Genomic DNA, 22,020 nt, shown 5'->3' on the forward strand with positions numbered 1-22,020 from the left:
TTCCCTGGCGACGAGAGGGGGGGTATAATAAGGTTCATGCCAAGACGCGTGCGCAAAGGAGTTGTTCTGGTGACAGGTGAGAAGTGACTGCCTCAGGGGCCTGAGGGAGCCCGTCGGGGTCACTGGAGCCCGCTCTCAAGCCCTGGCCTCTGTCTAGGAGGGGAGGGGGGAGAGATTCTGAGCCTAAAAAATAAAAATTCTGCAAATTTAATTTGTCAAAATAATGCAATATAATCACTTGTTTTGGTAAATTATTTAAACTACAATACAGAAAAAAGACGCATTAACTATTCAGAATTTCCTAAACACATGAAAGTTAAGTTACAAACACTAACTAATACCCTGCATTCCAGTCCTAATCCTGGATTTTCATTTAAATTACATTACAGAACACCAAACAGCAAAAAAAAAAAAAAAAAGTAGAATGTCATTTTAAATTGCTCAGACTTTTACACATGAAAGCATGGGCAGCGCCTGAACTGCTGGCTGGGGGAGGCTAGTCCTCAGCCCCACCCCTTCCCCCCCCCCCCCCCCCCCCGCCAGAGCCAAGCCCCGCCTTTCACCGGAGTCCAGAGCTGCCCCTCCCCACCATGCAGCCACTGGCCTAGTCCCATAGCTAGAGCCTCTCAACCCCAAAGGAGCGCCAGGAGGGCAGGTGACATGTGGCCCCAGCTCCGGAGCGCGGGAAGGCAGGTAGCCCCAGCCTCCCCAGCTCAGGGGGGAAGGTGGCCACAGGCTGCAGCCTGCCCAGCTCTGGAGCACGGGAAGGCGGGCGGTTAGCAGCCCCAGCCCCAGCGGAGCATTGGGGGACTGGAGCCGCACACAGCAAGTGGTCACGGGAGAGGGTGAGGTCACACCTGACTGTTTGGGGAGGCAAAGCCTCCCCAGCCTATGCAACCCCTCCACCCATGCATGAAAGTCATACAGTTTTGCTAATCATTGTCCTGGACCTGGCTGGGTACTTTGGGAAGTGCTTTGTTCTGATTGTCCTGACATTTTATTGACTGCTTGGTAAATGCTTTATTTGCCCTCAACATCTTTTTTTTTTTTTAAATGAGTAAGTAAAAATCTAACCCCATTGTGCCACTTTGGCACAGGAAAAAAAGTGAGAAAGCGCATACATCTTCCTAGCTGATTCCCTTATTGTCATTTATAAGGCTTTACATCACTCTGGCAAAGCAGAGGCCTTAAAACTTTTACAGGTTTTATGTTCTTGGGGAAATTGACTGAGAATGGGAATAGTTAACTTAACAACAGGATCATTGACAATATTACTATGCAGATAGGCTGCTACATTTCTGCCTCAGAAAATGAGATAAATTAACCATCAACAGCAACATTAACAAAATGTGTTTTTTCTACAAAATCTATTTTCTTTAATTTAAAAACAAACAATTTTCATTAACACGATACTAATATTTAATTGTGTTTCTTCAATTCTCAGGAAGTTACAGACATTTTACTAGGCAGGCAGGCTGCTACATTTCTGCCTCGGGGACAGAGCCTTCCTCCTGCATAACAAAAAGACCTACCCTCCTCCACACCCCTGGAGCCACAGTATCAAGCAAGAGGGACAGAGTCTCTCTTGCTTGTTGGCCAGCTCAATTCCCTGATGGTGATCAACACAGGCACGCATGCCCAGCCCTGCCCTCTCCTCCCCCCCACAGTGTTTTGCATCTCTGAGGCTGCTTCAGGCACGCTGGAACTAGGGTGACCAGATAGCAAATGTGAAAAACGGGATGGGGGTGGGGGGTAATAGGAGCCCATATAAAAAAAGCCCCAAATATTGACTGTCCCTATAAAATCGGGACATCTGGTACCCTAGCTGTAACAGATGCGCTGCCTGGGCTGGCAGGGAAGAGACGCGTGTCCCCCCCGCAAATTTCTTTTGCGTTTTTCTGTGCGGAGGGCATCTGCACTATTAAAAAAATATGTGTTCTTTCCACCTGTTCAATAACAAATGGTAACTAACAGGATGTAAAATCCTAGTGAAGACAAGGCAGTATGTAATTTTCACACATTAGCAGGTTGAGATAAAGGGAGCCTAAGGTTTACTTGGACCAGCAACATGAAAACTACAAACTGCCATGGTTTTCACTAGAATTTTACCTGGTGTTAGTTACCATATGCTAGCTAACGTAGTATGAACATACCTTTTAGCCTAATGAAGACAGGTTGGGAATCAATGTATTAAGGAATAGAAACAGACACACACTCCCTATATATCTTCAGTGCTGCTGTATTTTCCTGTTAAATGGCACATGCTGCAGAATTGTTAAGTCAATAGGTTTCCTGTGACTTAGGGTGGCTCCGCACACCTTGACCTTTAAAAATGGAAAAAGTGTAGCAACTGCATTCCAAATAGGGAGCAAAGAATTGAAAAGCATATCAGTTCCATTTGATATCTCACACTCTTATTCTAAAACCTAGACATGTTTGTGTTTTGAATGTTTTGATAAAGCTCCCAGTAAACTTATTTTATTAGAATTATTTACAGCTTGTTTTAAATTATAAAAAATAACCATAGAATTTCTAAATGGGTAGATACTAAACGGTAAACAGCATGGGAAATGGAGAACTTAACAAAAAAAAATCAATAAAAGCCGCAATCTTATTAAGATATTATTCAATCTATTTGTTCTCTGTAATGATATTCAGATGTCCCTTGTAGCCTTCTTGGCTGAATTAAAGAAATCCTTTGGCACAGACTCAAAAAATTAATGCTCCCTATTCATCTTGATATCTGTTATGCCATTCAGGCTCTTTATTCTGAAATTACTAGAGCAGGGGTTCTCAAACTTCACTGCACCGTGACTCTCTTCTGACAACAAAAATTACTTCATAACCCCAGGAGGGGGGACTGAAACCTGAGCCCACCCGAGTCCACCACTCCAGGTGGGAGGGCCAAAGCTCAAGCCTCACTGCTTTGGGCGGGGGGGAGGGAGGGGGCACAGCTGAAGCTCAAGGGCTTCAGCCCCAGGCAGGGGGCCTGCAACCTGAGCCCTGCTGCCCGGGGCTGAAGCCCTCGGGCTTTGGCTTCGGCCCTGGGCAGTGGGGCTCGGGCTTCAGCCCCGGGTTGCAGCAAGTCTAAGCCAGCCCTGGCGACTCCATTCAAAGGGGGTTGCGACCCTCTTTGGGGTCCTGACTCACAGTTTGAGAACCACTGTACTAGAGCATTCCAGACCATTCTGAACATTTGTACTAGCTCTGTATAAATATGGCAAACATTACTATCAATGTGAAACAGTTTGTTCTTTTTTCTTCTGATCAATACATTTGGAAAAAATAGTATGTGATCATGTAATTAAAGAATGTGTCATAATGCAGATGCATAGGGCTGGGGGCAAATTAATGTTGTACTGGCAGCCTTAATTCTGGCATTTCCTAACTTTGGAGTGCTTGATTCTCCAACCATAATGTTCTTTTAGCAAAGTTTGTTGGGTGTAATTTCCTAGATTTTTAAAAAGGAAACTAATTCTCCTTCACCCACCTCCCCCCCAAAATTGCATCATGTGGTATCATATTGACACCCATATGGGTCATCAGTAGTCGGGTTGAAACCTTTAGATCCACCACATAGATTTATGCCACTTGCGACTTGTGTACTCTAGAAACACAACAGAGGCACAGCTGCAGCTGTGCTGCTGTAGCACTTCAGCGCAGATACTTGCTACAGTAACGAGAGGGGTTCTTCCGTCAGCGTAGTTAATCCATCTCCTCCAGAGGCAGTAGGTAGGTCGACAGAAGAATTCTTCCATTGACCTAGCACTATCTACACTGGGGGTTAGGTTGTGTTAGCTATGTCAGCCATGTGGATTTTTCACACCGCTGAGCGATGTAGCTGGGTCAACTTAACTTTTGAGTATAGACCAGACCTTGAGCTAACTGAGCAGCTGATGTCAGCCTGTTTTCCTCTGTGTGAACCAGCATTAGAAGGGGGTGGGACACTTTTGCCAATAGGTTTCACAGATATTTGCTGACAACAGAGGAATGGTTAGACTCAGGAATCTTGGCATCCCTTTTAGGCTCTGGAGGGGAGTGTGCTGTAGTGGGCACAGACCTTTCTGTCCATTTTTTCCCAAGCCTGACCTCTCCCTTCTGCCCCATCCTCTCCAGTTTGTTCCTGTCCTAATCCTCACTCTGTTCCTCATCTCAGTTCCATTCTCCTCACGTAGCCAGTCCCATTCTTCACTCCTGTAGCTTCTCATTCCAGACTTTGTTTCCTTGCCCAGAAAGTCCTAGTATCATCCTTCCAGCCTCTGGGTCCCAGTTCCACTCTCCTCCGCTGCTCCGCTAGCCTCTTTCCCCAGCCAGTTCCACTCTCTACCCAGCTCCCAGAGCGAGTCTCTTTGCCTAGCCATTCCCATTTCCAGCTACTTGTTCCCATTCTCTGTGTCCAATCAGTCCCAGTCTTCTTGCCCAGCCAAAGCCAGTCTCTTTGCACCCCAACTCTCAGTTTCCTTCTCCCACCACCCTGGTTGGGAGCAGCCCACAGCTGCAATTGCAGTGAAAGCCCTGCACAGATCCAGGGTGGAATATGCCCAGTGTGGTCGGAATGTTTAGGGAAGTTAGCTGCTACAGTCTAAGTCTCTACTGAGAAAGTAGGAATTGTTATTTTTCAAAGGTAACTGTGCCAAATTTGGGCAGATTTTCACAGGGACAGCAAAAGGTGCATCCCTGACACAAAGGCCATCCCCCTGCCAAATTTCAAGCCCCCGCTCCAAACATGGGGATGCTAGAGCTTTTCAAAGATAAGGTGGCCAGAATTTTTAACAGGGGCAAAACAAACATAGTTTCCCCTAGATTAGTTCTCAGAAACAGATGAGCCATTTTGGCTGAAACCCCCTCTTCCCCCCCCCCCCCCCCCCCCCCCCAAAAAAAAAAATCAGACTAAGGCAGATATCCAGCATGGAAAATTTCAGCCCAAATAGTTAAGTTTTGCAAAGTTCTAAGCAAGTGAAAACAGGGTTTTGTAATGGGAAGTTTGGGGTAATCTTGGCAATAGGCAGAGCTATTAGCCAGTATGTAATTTCTCAGTGGTAGCCTCTATAACAACCCCCTTATCTTCCCTCAATTAATCCTACACAGTGCTTCTCTTCTGGAAGAAAATAATTTCCAGTTGACCCATCATGCTGGCTGTAATTCTATTTTCTGGTTATAGAGTAGGCACAATTTCATTAGGTAAAGTAAATTACATGATCAAGGAGCACAACAGCGTAAGGAAAGTATTGTAATAATAATGCACAAAATTTCCATAAGAATAGTAGAACAAGGGAAAAGGGCATTCTTCAAACTTCTCATTTTGGTTTCTCAATTGCCACTGCATTTGTATTGCATCAACATCCTAAACACAGTAAAGGAAAAGTAATTTTAGACATAAGCAAAACAAAGGGTATTCTTATCTGAGAAGCAGTTTGCAGACCATTCCATTTTATATCGTATAGCCAATTGACTTAGACACTCCATTCCAACCTGGTAGATGATATTCTGTCCTCAATTATACATACCTTCATCACTTCCCATCTGAACTACAGCAATGCAGTATACGTGGGCATGATGCTTTCCGTTCATAGGAAATTCCAGTTACCACAAAATGCCGCAGTGCATTTCCTCAGCAACACAGGCTATTGCAAGCACATCTCTCCACTCTCTACACTGGCATCCCAAAGAATACTGAGTTAAATTCAAGATCTTGGTCTTTATCTTAAGGTGCTCAATGGCCTGGACTACAAGATTGTCTGAGCTCCAAGTTGAGAACTGTGGTAGACAGTATTGCTCCTCAAGGCACAATGGAATTTTCTATCATAAGGGTAAAGGCTTTTGCCGGTACAGGAGACAGAGCTTTCTAGGCCAGGGGACTCATCCAAGACTGTGGAATAAATTCCCACAAGAACTAAGGACCATCACAGCCCATCCCGTTACGCTCTAAGTGCAAGGCTCATTTTGATTACCTTTTCTTCTCCCAGCCATGGGGGTGGGAGACGGAAACTGAGAGTTGGGGGGCAACCCTCAATCTATCAGTTGCACACATAATTCTCTCCCACAGGAGACACAATGAGAAAGAACAAACTACAAGTGACAGATGTTAATCACATGGCTTGATGCACTACTGGAAAATACTCATATGCTACAGTGATGATGGTGATATAAGAACCTATATAGAGTAGATCAGAATTATATATGTAGCATGGTACACAGAAGTGGGGAAAGGGGAATTTGGGCTCTCTTAATCTTCTCAGTGAAGTTTATTTAAATATATTGTCCTTACATATGTATGTAAAAGTGCTGTGTCCTTTATTTCACATTCCTTTCACACTTTGTATATCCTGGGGCTTTGCATCCCTGAAGTGTTCCACTGATAGAGACATCATGCACCATCCTTTTCTTGTTTGTTTACTCTTCAGTTTGTTCTGTTTAACCTTATACCACTTGTCTTTGTTTTGTACCCTATAGCTCTGTATTGCATCAGTCCCTTCAGACTGTAAGTTATTTAGGGCAAAGACTTGTTTGCATATACTTCAACTATTGTTCAGAGCTGGGATCACCAGAGATAATATCTGAATAATACACATACATGAAAAATATATAATATAATCATAATGGAGGGAAGTAGTGGTAACCAATTTTTAGTGTGTGTATAACACTCACTTTTTTGTGTAATTGTGATTCATGGGCTTGTCTACCATGGAAAGTTTTACCAGTTATACCAGTATAATCAGTGCTTAATTGATAATGAAAGAGGTGCCGGAGCTCAAGTTGGTTGGCCAGAAAGCAGCAGCTGCTGGCTGGGCACCAAGTTCTGAAGGCAGCACAGCCACCAGCAGAAACACAGAAGTAAAGGTGCCATTAGAGTATGGTATTGCTACCCTTACTTCTGTGCTGCTGCTGGGGCTGCGCTGCCTTCAGAGCTGGATGGCCAGAGAATGGTGGCTGCTGGCCGGGAGCCAGAAGTGCCCCTGCCGGGGCTATGGGCTACCAACGTAGAGGTGTTGACGCTAAGCCCTGGCACAAATTAAGCACTGGGTATAGTTGAATAAACTTAGTTATGCAGATATAACTCCCTGTTTGGACACTCTTATTCTGGAATGAGAATGGCTATTTTTGGTTTCACTTTAACCCCTTCCAAAGTGACATAAACTAAAGCCAAACAAGGCACTCTTATAATAAACTCATCCACATGGGGAAAGTTATACCAGTACAACTATATCCCATTTACATTTACACCGTAGTTTATGCTGGTGGTATAAACAAGCCCATCCTGTACACAGCATAAGCTTATGGTGCAGGGGTGAGTTTATGTTGACATCTGTTTCGTATATTGAAGCAAATTATCGTTATTGTTACTTATTATTTGTATCACGGTGGTGCTAGGAGCCCCAGTCATGGACCAGCAACCCATTCTGTTAGGTGCTGCACAAATACAAATCAAGAAGACAGCCCCTGTCCCCAAGAGCTTACAATCCAAGTATAAGACAAGAGACAACAGATGGGTACAGACAGATGGGGGAGTGCAAGGAAACCATATCTGCCAGCATGCCCGGCAGTGGGTAAACTCCGTTGGGTTCACTGTTTTATCTGTATTATCCCAGGAAACGGGCGCAGTCACAAGCCACATAATCCATGGACACGCGTTACACTGCGCGGTTTGTAAACCGGCCACCCCTCCCCTGGTCCCCACCCACATTGTCTCACCGATCCCGCTTCCCCTCCGCCCGCTTCTCCTCCGCCCCTCCCTCCCCGACACAGCCGCGTCGCGACAGTTGGGAGGGGGTTCCGGCTGCCGTAAAGTGACGCGCACTGCCTAGCGTCGCACGTTGCTGGCTGGTGGCGGCCGCTTTTGCCCTTGCAGGCCGCGGGCGTGCGGGAGCGGCAGCGAGCGGCCATGGCAGCCGCGTCGCGGGGCGGTGGCGGCGGGCCCAAGGCGCTGGAGCTACTCCGGGCTCTGCCCAGGGTCAGCCTGGTTAACCTGAGACCCAACCCCGGCGCCAAGAAATCGGTGAGTGTCGGGCGCAGGAGACGCGGAGCGGGCTCGGCCCGGGCCTTGCCTCTCCGATAACGAGGCCGGGCCCGCTCCCCCCCCCCAGGTACCCAGGCTGCTGGGCAGCCTCAGCTGCTCAGCGCTGACCCCCGGTTGTTGCGGGATCCGCGCCGGCCCGGCTCCTTAGCCCCGAGACCGACCGTCTCTTGCGTTTGCCGGCTGGTCCCGAAGCCCTTTCGGTGCTTGGCGTTCAGAAACCACGAAGCTGGCTTAGAAAATTATGACTTCTTTTGGCCTTTAGCGTTCGTGCTTTTTTGGGTCCTCTCCCCAGCGATGAGACTGTGTATTCGCCCCAGTGAAAGCTGAAATTCTCCTGTATTGGCTTGACTCCAGGCTGTAGAATGCTAACAAATGTTAAAAATGCTAAAGACTTCTGCTGGTACAGCTTCACACCCCTGACCAATATAGTTATTCCAACAGACGTCTGTAATGTAGATGTAACCATCTGTCTCAGTTTGAGAAAATTGCCCACTTGAAACTGCATCACCAATTGCAGGACTCTTTGTTGCATCACCAGTGCAAACTCTTAATGTAGATATTTTCCTCAACTGCAGTATGGCCACATCAGAGGGTTTGGATTGATTGAACTACCTCAATGTAGTTGCATTGGTGCAGACTTTTGAAACCGTTCCTAATGAGGCTGGGCACAAAAGCCTCAATCCTGAAATTGGATCTTTGTGGGTGAACCCCTTTGACTTTTATGGGGTTGTGCCCAGGGATCCATTTGTTTGGATCCAATTGCAGGGTTTGAGTCAAGCGCTTTAAAATAAAATTTATAAGAAGAGCTGCACTATTAACTTGACTGTTCCCTCTTGTCTTCCCACCTCTTCTATTAGTGCCCCTTCATTGTGTGTGTGGGGGGATGACTTACAAGAAGCTAAAGTAGGAAGTGTAAAATGTTGGTAGTTCATGTCTTTGAAAATGTCAGATTCACAATTCTCAAATGGTTAGGGATCGAGGAATATGAAACAGATCTAAAGCCCCAACCCTGCAGAGTGTTCTGTGCAGGAGTCCAACTATGCAGAGTAGCTGATTTTTACAGTACCTAATGTTATGCCAGCTAAACTTATTGAATAAAATTAATGTGAAAATACCAACTGCATCATTTAATGGTGTCTTATTTAAATTGCTACTATCCTGACTACTATTCACATTTAATACATTAAAATAGCCTGAATTAACTAACAGACACCAAATAAAAATAGCCAAATGTTAAAATAAAGAGGTTTTACGTGGTTCCCCGTGTAACAGATGCAAACTGAGAACACAATGAAAGGTAGTAAGAGAATGTGAAATGAATGACCAATACCTATGGTAAATGAGCTTCTATTTTATAAATAGCATTTCTGGTGTAAATAACTCCAATATTAATAAACAGTGAACAGCAAGTCAGTGACACAAGGGAAAATAAGGTTTAAAATGAGTGACATTCCTTCTTATGATGTGCAGTTAATCAGATTATTCTGTGAAGTATAGGGTAATTATTCTTTTACACTACATATAAAAACCTTGCTTTTAAAATAATCCTACAAAGTCAATCAGGGCATGTCTGTACAGCAAGCCAGTTCATGGCAAACTGTGGGGTAAGTGTACAGCCCTCCACCCTTCTGTGCACTGTCTTTGTAGAACCTGCTGCTGCACACTAAAAGTTCCTTCACCCAAACAGCAGTGAAAACTACAAACTCTTGAACCAGTCTCATTCCGTCCAGTCACATTCATGCTAATAAATATATACAAAATTATTTTCTTTTCTTTAACCTCTTATTTTATTGTGAGATGGAATCTTCTCCTGCTCAACTTCCAAGTAGAATCCTCACTGAGGCTTGGTCTACACTACAGAGTTAGGTGTACAAGGCAGGATGAAATTGACAAGAAAACCAGCTCCCCAGCTGGGCTGCTGCTGGGTCTCCACTCCAAGCCAGGCTGTTGCCTGGGTTCCCTGCTGCACCCTCAGGGTCCTGGCTCCCCACTCTCCTCCGGGAGAATGGTAGCCAACCAGACTCCGGGCGCAGATCACCCTGCTGGAGGCGAGAAGTCCTGGGTGGTTGTCCCCTCCCTTCTCAGAGGGGAGTTGTGCAAAGCTGAGAGCCCCGGCTCTCATCCCCCCACACTGTCCCTCTTCAGTTGGTGGAAATGGTCTTGGTGAGGACATGCACCACCGACAGGAGGAGGGTAGTGTGGATATCAGCCATTGCAGTAATTACTGCGGTGGCTTCAAGTTGACCTAATATAGGTCGATTTAAGATTGTAGTGTAGACATGCCCTAAGTGGGCTGGAAATCTCAGTAGTTTATCATTCAGGAGAAAGTATCTGACTCTCAGACCTACAATAATACCTAATCTCTTTTTATATAGCACTTTTCATTTGTTGATTTCAAAATGCTTTGCAATCTTTTGAATGTATTTATCCTCATAATACCTCTGAGAGGTAGGGAAGTACTATTATCCTCATTTTACAGAGAGGGAAACTGAGACACAGAAAGGCTAAGTGATTTTCCTAAGGTCACACAGGAAGTCTGTGGTGGAGCAAGGAATTGAAGTTGGGTCTCCCAAGTCCTAGACTAGTGCTGTAACCACTTAACCATCCTTGCTCGCTAACAAAATGTTAGAGGTGAGAGGAAAATATAGTACTATATGGCTACACTACAGAACTTACAGCGCTGCTAGTGCAGACGCTCTAAACTGATGGGTCAGAGGTCTTCCATCAACTTAATTACTTCAGCTCTCCCACCTACATAGTGCTATCCACACTGGCACTTTGGCTGGTGTAACTTACGTTGCTTGTGGGGTGTGTGTGTGTGGCTTATTTATACCCCTGGATGACATAACTTATACCAATGTAAGCTGTAGTGTGTACATATTCTTACTCTCGCTTTGCACATATCCATGTAGACTTTCAAACCATTTGATTAGGTAACTATCTAGAATCACATTTTGTTTAATATTCTCTCCTTTAGTTAGAGAAGTGGAAATGCTTAACTTTTCTCACCAGTCTCACCCAGTTCATTGGAGAACAGTCTTATATTTCCTCAGAATGTACATTGCCAGAGTTTATGTATTCATAGTGTAATTAACTGAATTTAGGAATTATTGCTTTCAAGGAAAGAAGACGTGGCCGTGGAAGACATGGAGGTAAGAAAAGTGGTCGAGGTCATAAAGGACAAAGACAAAGAGGAAATCGCCCCCGATTGGGCTTTGAGGGTGGCCAGACTCCATTTTACTTGATTATTCCAAAATATGGGTATAATGAAGGACACAGGTAAGTTTGCTTTCTAGATTTATTTCAAGTTGAATGTCATTTGTTTTTATCTTTCTTTTGAAGTGGCAGTCGAAATCTAATTTTGTGAACGCAGCCCGAACATGTGAGACAGTCTCCCCTTTCAGTTAGTCATCTGTTTTCCCCCCAAATTTCTCCACCCTCCCCCTTGTCACTTTCTGTAACTTTCAATCCATTAGTCTCCCTCACTTCTCTGCCACCTTCTGAACTGCTCTTCCCTTCATTTTCTACTCTCCATATTGATGACTCCCTAGTTACAGCCTTCTACCCTCTTTTCCACACTTGACTGCTTTGTCTGTTTCTCTCTTTCATCTGTATCTGCCCCACCACTCCTCCTGCTCAGCTCTTGCTCTCTCTCCACCTTTATTATCTCCACTCGTGCACTCACTTGCGTTAATCTGAAGCCTATTGAAAGACTCCCAGGGACCCTTGTGGGCTTTGGATCAACCCCATTGGGTTCAACATCTCTTCCTTCAGCTCTTGGCCAACCAATCCTACTTACTCACTTCCACACCTCTAATCATGGTAACTTTTTTCCATTTTTGATAAACTCAAAGGCGTATAGTGGTTCCAGGGACCTTGAGGGATCATCTAGTCAAGCCCTGTGCTGAGGCAAGATCAAGTATACCTAGATCATACTTGACTGGTGTTTGTCCAGTCTGTTCTTAAATCACTTCCAATGATGGTGATTTTACAACTTCCCTAGGAACCCTGTTTTAGTGCTTAACTATCCGTACAGTTGGAAAAGCTTTTATGAGTAGCTAACCTAAATCTCCCTTGCTACAGATTAAGCCCGTTACTTCTTGTCGTACTGTCAGAAGACATGGAGGACAATTGATCATCATCCTCTTTATAACAGCCCTTAACGTATTTGAGAACTGTTATCTGGTACCCCCTCGTTGTTCTAGTCTCAAGACTAAACATGCCAAAGTGTTGGCTTTTTTTTTTTTTTTTTAAACTTTTCCCCATAGGTTCAGGTTGTCTAAATCTTTTTTCATTTTTATAGCTCTCCTCTGGGCTCTGTCCAGTTTGTTCACATCTTTCTTGAAGTGTGGCATCCAAACCTACACGCACTACTGCAGGTGAGGCCACACCAGAGCCAAGTAGAACGGAACAATTACCTCACGTGTCTTACATAGTACACGCCTATTAATACACCCCAGAGTGATATTAAGCTTTTTCGCAACTGCATCTCATTGTTGGCTCATATTCAACTTGTGATTCGCTCTAGCCCCCAGAGCCTTTTCAGCAGTACTTCCACCTAGCCGGTTATTCCCCATTTTGCAGTTCATGCATTTGTTTTTTAGTTCTGAAGTACAGAACTTTGGACTTGTCTTTATTGAATTTCATTTTGTTGCTTTCAGACCAATTCTCCAACTTAACAAGGTCCTTTTGAATTCTAGTCCTGTCCTCCAAAGTGCTTGCAACCCCTCCCAGCTTTGTCTCATCTGAAGATTTTATAAACATACTCTCCACTCCATTGTTCAAGTCATTAGTTAAAATATCGAACAGTACTTGACCCAGGACAGACCCTGTGAGACCCACTAAATACACACCCCCACTTTCCCCCAGTTTCACAGTGAACTATTGATAACTACTCTTTGAGTACAGTCTTGCAACCACTTGCACCCACCTTATTGTAACTTAATCTACACCACATTTCCTTAATTTGCTTATAAGAATGTCATGTGAGACTGTATCAAAAGCTTTACTGAAATCTAGATAAATCACATCTGTAGCTTCCTCCCTATCTGATATGCCAGTAACCCTCTCAAAGAAGGAAATTTGGTTGGTTTGGCATGGTTTGTTCTTAAAAGATCCCTGATGGCTATTATTTATAACCCTGTTATCCTATAGGTACCTACACATTGTTTAATAATTGATTCCAGTATCTTTCCAGGTATCAAAGTTAGGCTGACTGATCTATAATTCCCCAGCTCCTCTTTTTTTATTCCTCTCCTTTTTTTAAAGATATGTACTATGTTTGCCCTTTTCCAGCCCTCGGGGACCTCATGAGTTCTCAAAGATAATTGGTAATGGTTCTGAGGTTCCTTCAGTTAGTTCCTTAAGTACTGAGGATGAATTTCATCAGACCCTGCTGACTTGAATACATCTAATTTACCTAAATATTCTTTAACCTATTCTTTATCTACTTTAGCTTGTCCTCCTTCCCCCTTGTTAATATTGTGTTGAGTATCTGATCACCATTGACCTTTTCAGTGAAGACTGAAGCAAAATAGGCATTAAACTCCTCAGCCTTCTTGATGTCCTCTGTTGTTAGCTCTCCTTGCCTGTTAAGTAGTGGACCTACTCGTTCCTTTGTGTTTGTCTTGCTCCTAATGAATTGATAAAACTTTTTATTGCCTTTTATGTCCTTGGCTTGGTGTAACTCACTTTGTGTCTTGGGCTATGTCTACACTAACACTTTTGTCAATAAAACTTCTGTCGGTCAGTAGTGTGAAACCCCCCCCCCCCCTTCCCCCCCCGGCCAACATAAGTTTTGTTAACAAAAGCACCAGTGTGGACAGCACTATGTCAGCGAGAGACACTCTCCTGCTGACAAAGGCCTTGGCTACACTTGCGAGTTACAGCGCAATAAAGCAGCCCCGGGTGCCCTAGCTCACTCCTCGCCCACACTGACAAGGCACGTAGAGCGCTCTGACACCGCAGCTACAGCGCTGCTGGTACTCCACCTCGGCGAGTGGAATAACGTTTGCTGTGCCCCGCCGCGGCGCCAGTGTGAATGAGGTGTTGCCTTACTGCACTGTGATCAGCCTCCAGAAACGTCCCATAATCCCCTTAAATCAAGTGGCCACTCTTGCCATTGTTGTGAAATCGGCTGCAGGAATGCGGAAATGCCCTTTCAAAGCTCCGTTTCGGAGAAGCCGGCTGCTTATCAGCTCCGAGAAAAAGCAAACATTTACGCTTTGCTTTGAGAGAGAGAGAGGTGGGGGGGAGGGGGATCTGAACTTACAAGACAGCATGCTGACACACTCTTACCACCCCAAAAACCCACTCTCTCCCTCCTCCCCACATACACACAACACACTCCCTGTCACACTCCACCCCTCCTCCCCCATTTGAAAAGCACGTTGCAGTCACTTGCATGCTGGGATAACTGCCCATAATGCACCGCTCCCAATGCTGCTTGAAGCTGTCAGTGTGGAGCGCTTTCCCTACTGCGCTCTATGAAGGTGGGTTTAACTCTCAGCGCTCTACATCAACAAGTGTAGCCATGCCCATAGCTACCACTGCTCATAAGGGGGTGGTTTAATTGGGGGGGGGAAGGGATAGCTCAAGTGGTTTGAGCATTGGCCTGCTAAACCCAGGGTTGTGAGTTCAATCCTTGAGGGGAATATTTAGGGATCTGGGGCAAAAATCTGTCAGGGACAGCACTTGGTCCTGCTGTGAAGGCAGGGGACTGGACTCAATGACCTTTCAAGGTCCCTTCCAGTTCTATGAGATAGGTATATCTCCATATTAAATTATGCTGACAGGAAATCTCTCTCCTGTTGACAGAGTAGCTTCATGGGAAACCTTGCAGCAGCATAGCTTCAGATGTGCTGCTGTAAGGTCTGTAGTGTAGACATAGCCTTAGCCTTTCTGATTTTGTCCATTCACACTTGCACTATTCTTTTTTACTCATCCTTAGCAATGTTCAAAACCGTTGTCCTTGTCGACTTCTGCACCCTTCTGACTGCCCATAGTCTTGCTAACTTCCTTAACAGCAAAATTCACTGGATTCAGCTGAAGTATCCTACTCCATACTTTTTTCATTTCATCTTGCACCCTATGCTCTGCCTATGCATCCTGCTTTGCTTCCTTCTCCCATTGGAATTTGTGTGCTTTTTCCATGACTGTCCTTGCTTTTGGAACACCTTTCCTCTTCCAGTGGGGCAATTGTCCTCAAACTCTACAGATACTTTCTCATAATCCACTTCTGTCAGTCATTGAGCTACACATCACTGCTATTTTTTGCCTTACTTTATTGCTCCAATTAAAAATAAATCAGAATGTACAGGTTTCATGTGCAACATGAAACCCATGTTTCTCCTTGTCTGTCTTCATTTCTTGTGTAATTTAGTGTGCACGCTGTTTGGGTCCGTGACTTTCTTTTAATTCTGTAAAGGGTAATGCAAATTTATGGCACTAATATTCGTAACAGTGGCAAACATATACCACAGTTTTCGCCATTAAGGGCCATGTGATATATTGCATGTGTTTAACTCCTTCACCCTTGAGCTGTTTCTAATCTATGCTTGTGTGTAAAGTCTTACTAAATATGTAGTTTGATTTTTATTTTTTAAAATTTTTTTTAATGGTATTAATACTGACTTCGGTGAATATTCATGTGTATGTTTCTATTCTGTGGAATGAAGTATAGGTAGCAGATTCGTTTTCATTACTAAAGGTTTTCTGTGTATATGCCTAATAATTAAGTGAATTTAATATGTGGTTAGTAGTGACACTTGATTAGCATTATGAAAACTTTTTTTAAGCAAGTTGCTTTCTTAATCTTTATTTCCAAATAGTCATCTCCCTCCCCTTAACTTACCTTACCACGAAAGTAGATGAGCAGCACTTTCCACAGGTGGTTAGACAGGGACTTCCTGAATCAGCAATCCAAAACAGAGAATGCTGAAGAACATCTAAAAACTAGGAGTTTCTCATTAATGTTAAATGTATCTAGTAAACTGCCTTTTTAATGAAAAATGATCCAATCTTCTACAGTGACAGAAGTTTCACAGTAACTTGTGTTGTACAGTAAAACAATAGCAAACTAAATTAGCAATGTGGTAAAAGAGCCTGTTCTTGTAACTCTACAACTGTTCCAAGAAACATATCCTGTACTTAGAAATATAATTTTTGCCAAAATACAGGTAAATGGTCTCTTTGTAGCTTGTGGTTAACATACATTTACCTTATCTGTGAATATTCTCTCACCAAAAGGTATTTTGTAATCTTGTGTAAATGTTGATATTTGCCTTAATCCAAGCCCAAACTATTGGAAAATGTCTTTCCAGTTTATTCTTACACGATAACAAAGACCAAACACAGTTAAGTGTTTGTATGTGTTTATGGGTGATATACTTACTCTGCATATGTAATCAAACAAAATTTCCATCCCATATTTACAGTATTCTTCCTATTCTTAATCTCTGTCTCGGTCCCCTTGTATAAAAACGAGTGAAAATACTTCCAGGGTTTGAAAAATGTATGCCGGTTAGCGGAAGTCACAGCCTACCAGCCATAGTGAAAAATATTTGTGCCACTATACTGCCTGTAGGTTACAGGAATAAAAGAGTTGTATATTTTAAATACTTTGCTTCATTTAATTGTAATACTGAGCTTTCTATTTCATTTGGTTGTTAGAAATATAACTCTCTACTATGACTGATCAAATAGCCAAAATCTTGAATATATTATTTAATGAATTTCACAGGTATTTAAATACATCCATTCCAGTATCTGACTAATTATACAACTCACTGGATAACAGAGACAAGTATTTGAATAAACTATTTGAAAACTTGATTTTTCACCTGTGATTTAGCCAGCCTGCTTATACTTTCTTTCCCTTTTAGCCCCATTCCTTTTTTTAAGCTGATGGCTCTTGGCTGCAATCTTCCTGCTCCCCTCGAGTGTGTGGGGGAGTAGACTTGGCAAGCTGGTCAGTTGATTAGTTGTATAATGTCAGTGGTCTGATTAACTGACGACCTATTATTTGACTTGTCAAATATTCCAGCAAGAATGCCCTGATGTAGTGGCTGGCCTACCTTTTTGATTGTGTCATGGTGTGTCAACTTTTTTGAATGTCATTACAATGTGCTTCACATTTTTCTGAATAAAAATAACTGAGTTAAGTAACTTGGTTTTTTTTGCAATTAGGCATATGTATTTATCTAAGGCTAAGCTTATTGGCGACCATAAAGTTTTACTCCTTTGTTACTGTTGTTTTGGTAAATTAATGCTTTAAAATATTTGACCATTTTTGATATTATTTGACCAATCAAATGCCCAACCATATGGGGGAATGGATATTTACTCAATATTTCCTTACCTTGCAGGGTGATATGAGGGATAAATCATTAATATTTGTGAGGTGCTTGCTTACAATAAGCACAATAGAGAAGCAATTAAATAAAAATTGTCAACTAGACATAAGCCGAGAAAGAGCTCACATTGGAGTAGAATACTGAGGATTCTTTGCATATGCTTGTATGTCATGGAGTCAGATTCTCATGTGTCAACAAGACTGCTGAGTTAGACTCATAGGAGAAGTGGTTGTCTAAAATCTTCTTGACTTGCCAAAGAGCATTCAAACTTTCTGATTTCCTCTTCAGAATAACACTTAGCCTCTCCCTCTAGAACCCAGACCGTCTGTGCAAATTAAGCTGACCAGCTGCTGGGGATGTTATTTTTATGTGAATTGAACCCAGTGATAGCCAGTAATAGTGTTGGTTTCCTATTTTATAAAATGGGAATAAAATGTACTTATGGATGGGCCTATTTTTAAACAAAATTACTTGGAACATTTAGGAAAGGATGGAAAACAGAAAAAAGTATTGTATCATTCATTTGTCTCTTAACCCACTAAACCTGGAAGCTTGTTTCACTTTGCTAACTAAACTGAATTTCAGCTTCATATTTTGAAATCCTAAACTTCTTTGCTCTTCTTTGCCTTTTCTCCAGCCACAGGCGCCAATATCACCCCCTCAGTCTTCAAAAGCTGCAATACCTTATTGACTTGGGTAGAGTGGACCCCACTCAACCGATCGATTTAACCCAGCTCACCAATGCCAGAGGTGTGACAATACAGCCACTCAAAAGGGATTATGGTGTCCAACTAGTGGAGAAGGTATGTCTGAAATACATTATTAGTCTACTGGTAGTGTAAAGCCTCCTTTTTTTTGTTTGTTTGTTTGGTTTCCCCTCCCTCCCTTTCTCCTGGAAGCATAACTACTTTTCTAAGCCGCAGTTTTATGTTTCCTAATGCTAAATCCACTAGAGGGCACTATATATTCATGAAAAGCTGGACAGTGTGTTATGATTTGCAAGATGTTATTTTTTCACTTGGAAGAGTAGTTAACATTGTTAAATCATGTAATGGAATATTGTAGAATTGTGACCCAACTTAGTTTTTGTATTTCATATTTGATACTCTGTAGAGATGGATAAATATAGCTACCAAAATATTCTATTTACCTTTAACTAAACTAAGCACATGCTGTAACTTGCAGGGTGCCGATAACTTTTCAGCAAAAGTAAATATTGAAGTACAGATGGCATCTGAGCTAGCCATTGCTGCAATTGAAAAAAATGGTGGTGTTATTACGACAGGCTTCTATGATCCACGGAGTTTGGGTAAGAATTCCCCCTCATCTCCCCACTTCTTTTCTTTGATGGAATGGAGTTGTTGTTTTTTTTAAAATCTAAATCCTAAATGTAGACAGCATTGGAAAGAGTCAATCATTCGTTCTTTTTGAAGATCCAGTAGGAGCTCTGTTAAATCAGTGCAGTCTGAGATCTGCTAGACAATTATCCTCCCTCAAAAGCAGTACTTGCTCATTTTTCCATTATTTACTCTTTGCTTATTAGCCCTACCCAGTCAATGATGCTATACAAATTATTCTGTTTAGGGAAAAAACTACATTTAAGGAGTTTGCAGATTTGGGGTGCAAGGTTGCTTTTAGGTGGGGGTCGGGAGGAACATGTTAAACTAGCTGAGTTCTGCAGGTTTGTTTGTTTGTTTATTTTTACAATTGTATCTGATGAACATTATGTCCATATTAGATGTAGGGAAAATATTGACAGTGAAAGTTGAAGCGCTTGAACATTTTTTTGTTTATTTATTTATTTATTTATTTATTTACATTCATAACAAAATGCAAAAGTGGGCTTATATTCCTGGCACTCCTCTTCTAGGAAAACAATCCATTTGGGAGGGGCAAAAGAGCCAATTTAAAGCAAAATACGGATTTGAAATGTATTTTTTAAATTGTGGATATTAGAAAGACAAGGTGGGGAGGTAATAGCTTTTATTGGACCAACTTCTGTTGATCATCCACCATGTCTCTCTAGCCCTGATATAACAGTCCTAACCTACAAGCAAGGCCCTTAGGTACATGGTAATCTTACAGTTTACATTACTGTACCATATCTTTCTTTCCAAAGCAGGCATGCTATACAGTAACTCCTCACTTAGTCGTCCCGGTTAACGTTGTTTTGTTATGTTGCTGATCAATTAGGGAACATGCTCATTTAAAGTTGCGCAATGCTCCCTTCTAATGTCGTTTGGCAGCCATGTTCGAGTTGCCTTGTGTGAGAGGCTACATTAACAACGTGTTAACTAACCCTTGAGGGCTCAGCCAAGTGCTAGTTCATCATATAGCAGCAAGGCATTCTCTGGGAAATATCCCTCCCTCTTCCACCCTCTAACTTCACCACCTCAACCAAGCTTCACAATCATCATAGCTGTGAACAGTATTAAATTGTTTAAAACGTATACTGTGTGTATATCTATATAATATATAGTTTTTTGTATGGTGAAAAAAAATTCCCTGGAACCTAACCCCCCCCATTTACATTAATTCTTATGGGGAAATTGGATTTGCTTAACATCGTTTTGCTTAAAGTCGAATTTTTCAGGAACATAACTACAACGTTAAGCGAGGCGTTACTGTACATATTTAAAACATTTTTTTCTTAAAACAGTGGTTCATGCAGATGGTTATAAATCGGGAATATAAATCAGTATTTCCTCTTAAACAATATTTTTAACTGATTCATTTGGTTTATTGCATTTGTACAACTTAATTGATGTCTGGTATCCCAGAACAAGAAAATATGGAGAGATTTGTCTCTAGTTTTCCTCCTTTTCTCTGCATGAGTTTGTGGCAGGTAAATAATCTAGCAAGAGACTTCAGGCATATGGTGTACTTGTCTTTTGAGGAAAGGAGGCATCATCTAATGCTTTTGAACCTTGATTATGAAGTACTATTACCTAATTCTTTCTTTCTCTCCTTTGCTTGCCTGTAGAGATTTTGTGCAAGCCAATACCTTTCTTTCTGCGTGGCCAGCCTATTCCAAAGCGAATGCTTCCACCTGAAGATCTGGTTCGTTACTACACAGATGCCAAGAATCGTGGGTATCTAGCCGATCCATCAAATATTCCAGAAGCCAGGCTTGAACTCGCCAAGAAATATGGTTATGTTTTGCCAGACATAAGTAAAGATGAACTTTTCCAAATGCTAAGCACACGTAAGGACCCTAGACAGATTTTCTTTGGTCTTGCTCCAGGTTGGGTGGTAAACATGAGTGAAAAGAAAATCCTGAAACCAACAGACGAGAGGTTGCTAAGATACTACAGCTCATGAATTCTGAGACAACTGCAGATGTACAGGAAACATCTGGATATGAAATAATGGATTAGAAGTGAGGTTTGTTTTTTAAAACACATTCTTATTGTACTAGTCAAAACATTAATATACATTTGTGACTGTGTAATGCTACAGGTACATCTCTTTTCTATATTGAGTCATAATACGGTGTAGTGAAGAGAATAGTCTTTCAAGAATAAAATACACATTTTTCTCTTGCTGTCATTTGCCATTTGTTTCGTTGATTACAAATATTCTGATGCTGATCTTATTCTAGAGAATGCTAGTCAAAGGAATAGGTTGCACCAATAATTTTAGCTTTCACTTATTCCTCAAGCCCAATTTTTAACCTTGACTTTCAACTAACATTTTAAGGCTTCTAAAAAAAAAAGGGGGGGGGGGTAGCGAAATGCATCTTGCTGTAAAGACATTTCCGAATTCTTAGTGTTTTAATCAGTGTGTTATACAAAACTGAATCCTTCTCACCTTTGTGAGAAAGATCAGTATTATTCCCATTGTACAGCTAGTGTTTCTGAAGCACCGAGAGATTAACTAACTTTCCCAAGGCCATAGTGGTGACTTAATTGGTCAGTGGCAGATATGGGATTAGAACATGAGCTATTGACTATTGATTTAATCAGATATGTAAAACCAGTTTAGACACACATTTGTGTCTAATCAGGATTTTCTGAATTAAACTAAAATACTATAAATAGAAAATCCAGGCACAAGTAAAAATATATACAAAAACCAATATCAGCAAATGTTGCTATTATAGCCATTGACTGTAGATCAGCTGCATATGTATTACAATTAGGAGTTTAAGGATAGGAAGGATGGTATAGCAGATGGGACACTGAAGTAGGGCTCCATTTCTAGCTCAGCCACAAACATAATATACAACTCTGGGCAAACCAATTAACCTGCCCTGTGCCGCAATTCCCCATATCTAAAATGGGAATAATTCTTCCCCATTTCCCAAGGGTAGTGTTAGAATAAACACCCGTAATGATTGTGAGACACTTGGATACTAGGGTGATGAGGGCCATAAGGATCTAAAATAGAAGAGCGAGAGATGGTATCGGAAGTTGAAGAAATTCAAGTATTGAACAGATAGGAAGACAAATATTTCATGCTACTTTGTTCTGAAGATTCACTATTTCACTTGGTGATTTTACATCCCCCCCCCAACATGGGGTAGCTGAAAATTATAATTAAAACTGATGCTAATTAGCTAGTTAAGAAATGGAATTTTCATCCGATGGGGAAACCCATATTTTATCACTCTCTTGTCCTGAATTGGGACGACAAAGACTGTTGGATATC

The 22,020-nt window shown here is 42.2% G+C and overlaps 1 protein-coding gene across 1 annotated transcript; it reads left to right on the plus strand.

Moving 5' to 3' along the window:
* The first annotated feature begins 7,810 nt into the window (after nt 1-7,810).
* On the plus strand, nt 7,811-21,085 carry MRPL15 (mitochondrial ribosomal protein L15). Its single transcript, XM_024206166.3, has 5 exons — nt 7,811-7,996; nt 11,139-11,296; nt 18,008-18,173; nt 18,556-18,679; nt 20,354-21,085. The coding sequence occupies exons 1-5, from the start codon at nt 7,883-7,885 to the stop codon at nt 20,689-20,691; spliced, it is 900 nt and encodes a 299-aa protein (XP_024061934.1). The 5' UTR covers nt 7,811-7,882; the 3' UTR covers nt 20,692-21,085.
* The last annotated feature ends 935 nt before the right edge of the window (nt 21,086-22,020 follow it).

This window comes from Terrapene carolina, unplaced genomic scaffold (assembly GCF_002925995.2).
Source record: "Terrapene carolina triunguis isolate 2854851 unplaced genomic scaffold, T_m_triunguis-2.0 Scaffold58, whole genome shotgun sequence".
Lineage (NCBI taxonomy): Eukaryota > Metazoa > Chordata > Testudines > Emydidae > Terrapene > Terrapene triunguis.

Coding starts and splice junctions, on each gene's coding strand:
- MRPL15 (XM_024206166.3), top strand. CDS start 7,883: ATGGCAGCCGCGTCGCGGGGCGGTGGCGGCGGGCCCAAGGCGCTGGAG. Junction 7,997..11,138: donor ACCCCGGCGCCAAGAAATCG/GTGAGTGTCGGG, acceptor ATTGCTTTCAAG/GAAAGAAGACGTGGCCGTGG. Junction 11,297..18,007: donor GGGTATAATGAAGGACACAG/GTAAGTTTGCTT, acceptor CCTTTTCTCCAG/CCACAGGCGCCAATATCACC.